At 47.5% G+C, this 10,685-nt stretch overlaps 1 protein-coding gene across 1 annotated transcript; it reads left to right on the top strand.

The window, feature by feature from the left end:
- The first annotated feature begins 227 nt into the window (after positions 1 to 227).
- PSMD2 (proteasome 26S subunit ubiquitin receptor, non-ATPase 2) lies at positions 228 to 9,752 on the top strand. Its single transcript, XM_079765270.1, has 21 exons — positions 228 to 406; positions 844 to 900; positions 1,278 to 1,442; positions 2,607 to 2,728; positions 2,909 to 3,133; positions 3,423 to 3,581; positions 3,718 to 3,862; positions 4,023 to 4,083; positions 4,333 to 4,479; positions 4,643 to 4,749; positions 4,944 to 5,071; positions 5,288 to 5,375; positions 6,074 to 6,236; positions 6,360 to 6,461; positions 6,642 to 6,787; positions 7,034 to 7,117; positions 7,337 to 7,505; positions 7,598 to 7,692; positions 7,891 to 8,017; positions 9,143 to 9,261; positions 9,411 to 9,752. Exons 1-21 carry the CDS (start codon positions 272 to 274, stop codon positions 9,591 to 9,593), a joined length of 2,727 nt encoding a protein of 908 aa, XP_079621396.1. The 5' UTR covers positions 228 to 271; the 3' UTR covers positions 9,594 to 9,752.
- Positions 9,753 to 10,685: the final 933 nt, after the last annotated feature.

A 10,685-nucleotide genomic window follows, 5' to 3' on the forward strand; every position in this document is an offset into this window, starting at 1 on the left:
CCCGAATCCCCAGCCGCAGTCTCGTGGCGTTCAAGGAACTCCCGGTCCAAGGTTTGCGCCTATGCTGCGCGGGCAGCTGGGAACTGTAGTTTTCCTGCAGCTTCCGAGGGCGGAGTCCCGGAGCGGGACTCCCAGGCCGTGGCGTCGCTTCCGGTCCCAGGCCGGCTCCGGAGCAGGAGGGCGGGGCGCCGTGGGCGACGCGCGAGGCTCCCTGGGAAACGGGGCGGGGTGAGCGGGGTGCGCGCGCAGCTGGCCGGCAGTGGCAGTGGCGATGGAGGAGGGCGGCCGGGACAAGACAGCGGTACAGCCCCAACAGCCCCCATCGACGGCCCCCGGCGGCGCGGAGGAGAAGCCGGGCGGCAAGGAGCGGCAGGATGCCGGGGACAAGGACAAAGAGCAGGAGCTGGTGAGGCGTGGCTCCGGGACCCGGTGCGGGCTGAGTCACGGCGGCTCCGTAGGCCTCGGGCCAGACTCCCAACGGCCCCGCCGTCCCCGGGAGAGGGCGGATGGGGTACCCCCGGGCTCCCGGCACCCTGCTTCTCTGCTCCTCATCCACAATTCCGCGCTGTTACACCCGCCGCCCTCACTAGCCCTCATCACCGCCTCGTGTGGTGGTCCGAGGTGGATCATCGCCATCCCAGGTTTTAAAGTGGCATTCAAGCAGGACTGGTCCAGAAGCCAGGCTGCCTGCCCAACAGGACTTCCCATTCCGCTGTCTTTCCTCGTCCACCTGATCTCTCCTAAAGAGGCAGGCTGACTGTCCACCTGCCCCAGGGTGAATGGGAGGAGGATGTGTGTGGGATCCCTTCTCTTGATGAGCTTCTTCTTCCTCCAACCCTCCAGTCTGAGGAGGACAAACAGCTTCAGGATGAACTGGAGATGCTCGTGGAACGACTGGGGGTGAGTCATGATATGTTAACATGAGCGGGTTCGTATTTGCAGCTTTCCCACTTGTTTGCTTTATTCCGTTCTGAGGCAACACGATGCGAGGTATAGGGAAAGATGGACTGTGTTGGGATCAGTGTTATGATGCTGTTTCGAGGGAGGAATGTAACAAAAGGTATTTGAAGCATTTTGTAACTTTCTCTCTGGGAGAAGCAATTCGTGAACTTTTAGCCGGGGTCATTTGTTTTTGTGCCAGGCCGTATGCAGGTAGTTGGGGAATCACAGATGAATAAAGACAGTGATTTTCCTAGGGGAGCCGTTAAACACATGTACTATGACTTCAGGGATGTGCCTCCTTTTTTTTTTGTCTGCCCCTCACACCTCCTGATCAGGAGAAGGACACGTCCTTGTACCGACCAGCCCTGGAAGAACTGCGGAGGCAGATTCGTTCTTCTACAACTTCCATGACTTCAGTGCCCAAGCCTCTCAAATTCCTGCGCCCACACTATGGCAAGCTGAAGGAAATCTATGAGAACATGGCCCCCGGGGAGAATAAGGTAAAACTGTTTCAGAAACTGGTGGAGGCCTAGTTTAGGAATTCCTTTTCTTGAGGAACCATGGCGCTCATGGAAGTCACCGGAAACCTGATAGACCTGAGACCTGAGCTAGTTGAATAGAGCCTATCATAGTCAAAATACATAAGAGCTGATAGGAGGATTGCCTTCTCAGAAGATACTGTTTCTGTCATTTATGTTGGACATTGGGTTTTTATTATCATGACCTATTTTACTTGTTTAACCTTAATTTTTTCCTTTCCTTATATCCCATGTGCATTAATTTTTAAAAATATATTTTATTGATTTTTTTACAGAGAGGAAGGAAGAGGGATAGAGAGTCAGAAACATTGATGAGAGAGAAACATCAATCAGCTGCCTCCTGCACACCCCCTACTGGGGATGTGCCCGCAACCAAGCTACATGCCCTTGACCAAAATCGAACCCGGGACCCTTGAGTCCGAAGGCCGATGCTCTATCCACTGAGCCAAACCGGCCAGGGCCATGTACATTCATTTGTTTTATCTTTAAAATAACACCTAGTTCAGTCACTTCTTTGCTTGTTGTAACAACCCTAAACTAGGAAATCTTCAGTTCTCACCTGATTACTGAAGCAGCCTCCTAACTGACCGCCTTCTTTGTTTTTTACTTCCTACACGGTTTGTCTTTCATGCAACAGTCGTAGTTGTCTTTCTAGATTGTGAGTCTTTTTCTGCTTAAAACCTTTTAGTAGTTTATTATTGTGATTAGAATAAAATTGAGAGTCCATCTTTCTCCACTCCTTCCTTATCACCATCCGTCAGCCATGTTTGTTTAAAAGGGATACAGTGTCCTGGTTGAATGGCTTAGTTGGTTGATTCCATATACCAAAAGGTTGTGGGTTTAATCCCCGGTCGGGTGTGTATGGGAGGCACTGATCCATGTTTCACATCGATGTTTCTCTAAGTATCCATAAAAACATTTCCTTGGGTGAGGATTAAAAAAATAAAAGGGAGATATCAGTACAAACCCTGGGGTTATCGTGAGGCTTACCTTAGATGCCATGTGTAAATTTCTAGAGGTTGGTGCATAGTTAATACTTAATTTGGGGGATAGTGACAAGTGATCTTGATTCCATAGTGTGATATTCTACCCTGGATTTAACTTTAAAGACTGGTTTCTTTAAAGCGTTTTGCTGCTGATATCATCTCTGTTTTGGCGATGACCATGAGTGGGGAGCGTGAGTGCCTCAAGTATCGGCTAGTGGGCTCCCAGGAGGAATTGGCATCGTGGGGTCATGAGTATGTCAGGTAAGACCTTTTCTTGGGACTCTGAAGGGAGTTCTGAGACATAATTCTGAGTTCGGTCTTAGAGTATTATCTGTCTTAGAGTACCAGTGTATTGAGTTTCCCAGGCACTGAATTCCCTGACCCACAGGGAAGTGCTTCCTGTGAAGCTGTGTCCCCTAATGGTCTGGGTCTATCCATTAGGCATCTAGCAGGAGAAGTGGCAAAGGAGTGGCAGGAGCTGGATGACGCGGAGAAAACACAGCGGGAGCCACTGCTGACCCTGGTGAAGGAGATTGTCCCATACAACATGGCCCATAATGCAGAGCATGAGGCCTGCGACCTGCTCATGGAAATTGAGCAGGTGGATATGCTGGAGAAGGACATTGATGAGAATGCATACGCAAAGGTCTGCCTCTATCTCACCAGGTGAGCAAGTATGATGGGGAATGATGGCAGCCTACTGTCCCAGCACTTTTCTCTTAATTGTGCCTCCTGTTTTCTCAGAGCGTTTGCATCAAAGGTAGTGCCAAACTAGTTAATTTATCTGTAAACTACTTGAGGACAGAAACATCATGTCTCCTTAGTAGTCCTGGCATCTGGCATAGTGCCTGGATAACATATATATAGTATTTAGTATTTATTTTGGGTAAGTGAAATAAATGGGGTAAATGTATGTCTGAAACTTCTGATCCCTTTATTATTTTTACCTTTGTAGCTGTGTGAATTATGTGCCTGAGCCTGAGAACTCTGCCCTACTGCGCTGTGCCTTGGGTGTGTTCCGAAAGTTCAGTCGCTTCCCTGAAGCTCTCAGATTGGCATTGATGCTCAATGACATGGAACTGGTAGAAGACATCTTCACCTCTTGCAAGGATGTGTATGTAGGGAAGAAGTCGGCAGAGGAAGAGATAAGCTCATGGGCGGGAGCTTGTAGTTTCTGGTTAGAGCTTGAGGGGCTTTTCTGTGTCCTTAGTGGGTAGGGGCTGAGCAGTTGTGATGGCTCTCTCCCACAGGGTAGTGCAGAAGCAGATGGCATTCATGCTAGGCCGGCACGGGGTGTTTCTGGAGCTGAGTGAAGATGTGGAGGAGTATGAGGACCTGACAGAGATCATGTCCAATGTGCAGCTCAATAGCAACTTCTTGGCATTAGCTCGGGAGGTGAGACTCTGCCCTTTTCTATCAAAGCTTTCTTGGTTGTGATTCTACCTGACTATAACTGACTGGACTCTTTGGTTAGAATTTCCATTGAGTGGGATATCAGAAGGGACAGCTAAGGGAGGACTGGGGGAGCAGTTGTGACCCTCTGACTTCTCTTCAGCTGGATATCATGGAGCCCAAGGTGCCTGATGACATCTATAAAACCCACCTGGAGAACAATAGTGAGTAGCTATCTGCTTGTGTGTGGGGATTGGAGGATTATTAATTATGCCCCTTGTACTGGGAATGATAGGTTGGCCAAACACATTTATCCTGTAGAGCTCAGAATTCCCACATACCTTTCCTCCAGGTCAGTGTTGGGAGCAAAGATAGAGGATCCTAGGGGGCCAGCTCAGAACCAGGTACCAGCTGCCATGTTTCCTTCTTGCCCTACTCTAAACCAACCTTTCTTTCCTCTCCCTCCTGTGTAGGGTTTGGAGGCAGTGGCTCTCAAGTGGACTCTGCCCGCATGAACCTGGCCTCTTCTTTTGTGAATGGCTTTGTGAATGCAGCCTTTGGCCAGGATAAGCTGCTGACTGATGATGGCAACAAATGGCTTTACAAGAACAAGGACCATGGTATAATTCTGTTTCTGCTGTATCTTCGTGTTATTTTGATCACTCTTGTCCTAGGTTCATCTGTTACCTGACAAGGGATCCCCAGTGCAGTTCCTGGGAGAGCTCTTTATAACAGTTTTCTTGATGTAGGACCGTTTTAAGACAGATCTTTTTCTTGCTATAGGAATGTTGAGTGCAGCTGCGTCCCTTGGCATGATTCTGCTGTGGGATGTGGATGGTGGTCTCACCCAGATTGACAAGTACCTGTACTCTTCTGAGGATTACATCAAGGTTGGTCTGGGCATAGCCCACTAATGGGGACATCCCCCTTCCCTGTTCTAGGGCCCACAGGGCCTCCCTTTCACTGGTCAGTTATCTGGTTTTTAACTCCAGTTTAGGCAGGTGCTACTTTGAGGCCTGTGTTGCGTCCTTGTGATAAGGAAGGTAGAGTGGTCTGAGTGAAGAATCTCTTTGCATTTTTGCAGTCTGGAGCCCTTCTGGCCTGTGGCATTGTGAATTCTGCGGTCCGGAATGAGTGTGACCCTGCTCTGGCACTGCTCTCAGACTATGTTCTCCACAACAGCAACACTATGAGACTTGGTTCTATCTTTGGGTAAGGCTTGTTGCTTCTCTTTCTGGTCGTGCTCATCCTGAAATCTCTGTAAAAAAGGGAATTGGCCCTTTTCCCCTTTGTATTGCCAAGAACTATCATTATGCCTGTCGAGTACTTGGCTCTTTGTGACTGTTGAAATGATGACTGAATGACCAATCCTCTTTTTGTTTCTTCCTTGGATGTGTGTTGGGGACTGCGTCTCCCTGTCTTTTGCAGGCTAGGCTTGGCCTATGCTGGCTCAAATCGTGAAGATGTTCTAACACTGCTGCTGCCTGTGATGGGAGATTCCAAGTCCAGTATGGAGGTGAATAGAGACTGTTGGTCATTTATGGGAGGTGGGGAAATACTCGAGTCCTACCATTCTCTGTGATAAATAGTGAAAAAAGAAATGGAGTTGGGGCTGGGAGAGGGGGGAATTACATCACTTTCAGTGAAATCCCTTGAAACTGTGATTCTAAGTCCCAGTGGTGTTGCTGCTAGTTCCAGCCCTTGGGATCCATGAGGAGTACCAGACTAGAGTGGCTAGTAACTTAACCCAGTTTGAGGGGAGTCATTCTCACTCACTGGTTTAGTTATTGGTCAACCCTAAATTTTCTTACTTGTGTAGCGTTGTTTTAGTGATGGATAAGTATAGCATAGGCTTTAGTCAGAAAGACCTCAGTTCAAATCCTCCCACCTCTGCTTATAAGTAATGTGATTTTAGACACATAACTTAACCTCTTTTGGCTTCATTTTCCTCACCATTAAAAGAGGAATAACAGTAGGAACTGTTTCATGGGTTGTTGTGATTAAATGTTAATAGTATGCAAAGCAGGTGGCATAGTGGCTGACATAATAAGTATTCAGTGAATTATTGCTACTATTGTTATTTTGGCCTGCCATCAGAAAGGGATTTTTACCTAGTGCAGTTACAGCAGGTTGTAGGAATTCTCTGTCTGGAGTCAAGATAGGTAAACAACTGTTTTAATAACTTATGTGTAATACTGACTTCCCTGTTTCTAGGTGGCAGGTGTGACAGCTCTAGCCTGTGGAATGATAGCAGTGGGATCCTGCAATGGAGATGTCACTTCCACTATCCTTCAGACCATCATGGAGAAGTCAGAGACTGAGCTCAAGGACACTTATGCCCGTTGGCTTCCTCTTGGATTGGGCCTCAATCACCTGGGTGAGGGAATGGCTCTCTATTTGGGCAAAAGGCTGACAATAAATGGATAAAACAGGGACAGTTTATGTGTCAGGCTGTGGTGTGGAAGCAAGTGTCTTCTGACCCCTTGAATCTGTCCTGTAGGGAAGGGAGAAGCCATTGAAGCAATCCTGGCTGCGCTGGAGGTTGTGTCAGAGCCATTCCGCAGTTTTGCCAACACACTGGTGGATGTGTGTGCCTATGCAGGTGTGTGTCTTTGTGCTTCCCAGTGACTCCATTTCTCTCCTAGACTTTTTTCAGATTGTTTCTCCTGGCTCAGTCATTCTGATCTGTATTAGATTGGTTAGCTTCTCCTATTCTTGGAGTAAGCTTTTCCTTGGTACCTTTTCATTTCTACCCTTCCTCATTCTTACCATCCTGCTATAGGCTCTGGGAATGTACTGAAGGTGCAGCAACTGCTCCACATTTGTAGTGAACACTTTGACTCCAAGGAGAAGGAGGAAGATAAAGACAAGAAGGAAAAGAAGGACAAGGACAAGAAGGAAGCTCCCGCTGACATGGGAGCACATCAGGTTCTGTGGGCAGCTAGGCACTCTGAGTGAGCTCTGAGGGAGGAGAAGTTTGCAGGGTAGAGGGTGGGGCTGGTTTGGATTGGCCTTTGAACCCCTCTGAGTATGGCTGTGTATTGACTGGATTTCATACATGAGGGGGAAGGGTGTGCCCCACAGGACAGCTTTTTCTTTTTAGGCAGGACTCCAGTCAAAGGTGAGATTTTTGTTGCCTGAGCTTACTGGGTTCTGCTGCCTCTTCATTTGCAGGGAGTGGCTGTGTTGGGGATTGCCCTTATTGCTATGGGAGAGGAGATTGGTGCAGAGATGGCACTACGAACCTTTGGCCACCTGGTGAGTATCGCATGGAGAGGATGAGAATATACTGATTTTGATGCCTGGGGGTCCCTAGAGGAAACTTTCCTGACGGGTTTTCATGGTTGAGAAATGTTTTTTTCTGTGCCCTTTCTATGAAACTTGTTTAAAGCCTCTTTTACCTATTAGTCTGTTCCTGTAACAAAGCTTATTTTTACTATTTTCTGTGATATTCTTGTTATTTTCTTTTATTACCAGTTGAGATACGGGGAGCCCACACTCCGACGGGCTGTGCCTTTAGCACTGGCCTTAATTTCTGTTTCAAATCCACGACTCAACATCCTGGATACTCTAAGCAAATTTTCTCATGATGCTGACCCAGAAGTTTCCTATAACTCCATCTTCGCCATGGGCATGGTGGGCAGTGGTGAGTATCAGTCAGAAAAAGATCATAACCAGTTTAGGGGGAGGTTTGAGGACCTTTTTTTTTCAATACTCCATGATGCTTAACATTTCCAGGTACCAATAATGCCCGCCTGGCTGCGATGCTGCGCCAGTTAGCCCAGTATCATGCCAAGGACCCCAACAACCTCTTCATGGTGCGCTTGGCACAGGTAACGAATAGAATTGTTTTCCTTAGAGTTTGCTAAGGGACATATCTCTGGGGATGGAAGGGAGACATGTAGTGACATGAAGGGGACCTTGAGTTCAGTCTGGAAGGGAGGATGTGAGTGAGTTGGATTTCCGTGTAACTAAGTTAGTTGATGTCTTTTCAGATGTGACTCTTCACCTCTACTTTCTGTATTTTTCAGGGCCTGACACATTTAGGGAAGGGCACACTCACTCTCTGCCCCTACCACAGTGACCGGCAGCTTATGAGTCAAGTGGCTGTGGCTGGGCTGCTCACTGTGCTTGTCTCTTTCCTGGATGTCCGCAACAGTGAGTTCCTGTCAGGAATCTTATATGGTGGCACATGGTGCCCTGTCTCCATCCCTACCAGGGCCATCTTGATCATTTATGAGCAAGGCTTTGAGTTAGCTCTGTACCACTAAAAGTTTTTAGGGCCTGTGATGGACCTCATGAAACTTTTATCTCCCACATTTCTTTTTTTTAAATCCTCACTCGAAGGTTTTTAAAATGTATATATTTTTATTGATTTCAGAGAAGAAGGGAGAGGGAGAGAAACTTCAACAATGAGAGAAAATTATTGATCGGCTGCCTCCTGCACGCCCCCACTGGGGGTTGAGCCTACAACCCAGGCATGTGCCCTGACTGAGAATCGAACTGTAACCTCCTGGCTCATAGGTAAAATGCTCAACCACTGAGCCACGCTGGCCGGGCACCCAAGGATTTATATATATATATATATTTTTTTTTTTTAATTGATTTTTTACAGAGAGGAAGGGAGAGGGATAGAGAGTTCGAAACATTGATGAGAGAGAAACATCGATCAGCTGCCTCCTGCACACCCCCTACTGGGGATGTGCCCGCAACCAAGGTACATGCCCTTGACTGGAATTGAACCTGGGACCCTTCAGTCCACAGGCCGACGTTCTATCCACTGAGTCAAACCGGTTAGGGCAAGGATATTTTTTCCCATTGATTTTCAGAGAGAGAGGGGATGGTGGGGGAGAGAGAGCCACATTGATTGGTTGTCTCCCACATTTGCCCCTGCTGAGGCTGGGGAACCTGCAACCAAGGTACGTGCCCTTGACCGGGAATCAAACTCGCAACCCTTCCATCCAAGGTCCAATGCTGTAACTACTGAGCACCGGTCAGGGCATATCTAGCATACTTTTGATCTGGCCCAAATATATTTTCTTTAGAGAAAGGAGAACTGAGTCCAATTTCTGCTCCTGCGTGCCTGGGGAAAGTGATTATCAAGTTTGAGGGCTGTTAGCAAGTAAGGTGGGGACATCTCTGGTTTATAGTAGGTTATATGAGGAGAGGAATGTGGGTTCAGCTATATAACAGGGGTTAAAGAGGGCTGGAATGGGGTCCCTAGATTCAGATCAGGCTTGTCCTAATGTCTCTAACTATGTTTGTCATGTGTTCTTCCCTCAGTCATCCTAGGCAAATCTCACTATGTATTGTATGGGCTGGTGGCTGCCATGCAGCCCCGAATGCTGGTTACATTTGATGAGGAGTTGCGACCATTGCCAGTGTCTGTCCGTGTGGGCCAGGTGAGGGGTTAAGTGGAAGGGAGGGCTCAGACTGTATTCTAGAACTTTGAGAATGCACATGTACCTGCTTCTCTGAAACTGGTATGGGCTCTGGGTTGTTGCTGCATTGCTATCCGGGGTCCCTTCATCTCAATTTTCTCACCCTACAGGCAGTGGATGTGGTGGGCCAGGCTGGCAAGCCTAAGGCCATCACAGGGTTCCAGACACACACAACCCCAGTGTTGTTGGCCCATGGGGAGCGGGCAGAATTGGCCACTGAGGAATATCTTCCTGTTACCCCCATTCTGGAAGGTTTCGTTATCCTTCGGAAGAACCCCAACTATGACCTCTAAGTGGCCACCAAAGGCTCTGAGCTGCAGCTGATATGTTAGTGGGCCATGCTCCCTTATGCCAGAGGTGGACACTGCTCCAGACCTTTGGTGGAGTTGTTACCTCCTGTTCTTTTGTTACTGAGTGAGATCACTTTGTTGAATAAAGACCTTTATCCCCAAGGTCCCTCTCTGTGTGTTTTCTGGGGTATTGTGGACAGAGGCCAGAATGGGGTGGGGAGTAGATGTGAGCCAGTATTGTTTGCAGCAACTCTGAGCCTTGGCTAGCAGGGAGGCTGCCCTGAATGGAAAGAACTAAACCCTTTCTCCTTCTCTCTTTCCTAATCATCTTAAGACAGTGGTTCATCTTCAAATCCTTGAGATGCTGATAAATGTAAATCTTCTTTTTAGGAGATGCATATACACAAATTTTTATACAAACTCTTACAAATAACTTTGTGAGGGCTTTGTGGACCCATATACCTCCTACCCCAACCCTGTCAAGGCACACCCATCTCAAGCCCGTTATTCCCTGACTGGACTAAACTAAGGATTCCTGCTCTAAGAGGCAGCAGAATTAGCCCCACTCTTTATAATTTGACTTCTGTGTTGATGTATGAAAAGGACATCTTTAGCTCCTATGACCCTCTGTCACTCTTGGGAGGCTGCTGTTTGAGAAATTTGATCATGTTAACATCTATTGGGCTGTCCTTTCAGAATCAGTATAAGAAACTTGACCCTGACCTTCCCTTGATGTAGCAATGGGAAAGAGAAATGGCCTCCTTCCTGGAATATAATCACTCGATCTGCAGTATTTCTTCCTTGTGGGGCTGGTATAGCTGCACTGACTATTGGGGCCTGGGCCTCTGTGGATGCAGTAGAGAACATGTGGTCTTGGCAGTAATTGCTAGCATTTTACCCAATACTTACTATGAGATTAACCTCTGAACAGTGACTGGCACTTCATAGGTCTATAAATGTTAAAAGAATAATTCTACATACTTCTGAGACCTCACAACAACTTTGAGAGAGGTATTATCCCTGTATTTTGGTGAGGAATGTAATGTGGAGATTCAATAACTTACTCAAGGTCATATAGTAAGTGGTGGAGCCAGG

This window comes from Cnephaeus nilssonii (assembly GCF_951640355.1).
Source record: "Cnephaeus nilssonii genome assembly, chromosome: 3".
Lineage (NCBI taxonomy): Eukaryota > Metazoa > Chordata > Mammalia > Chiroptera > Vespertilionidae > Cnephaeus > Cnephaeus nilssonii.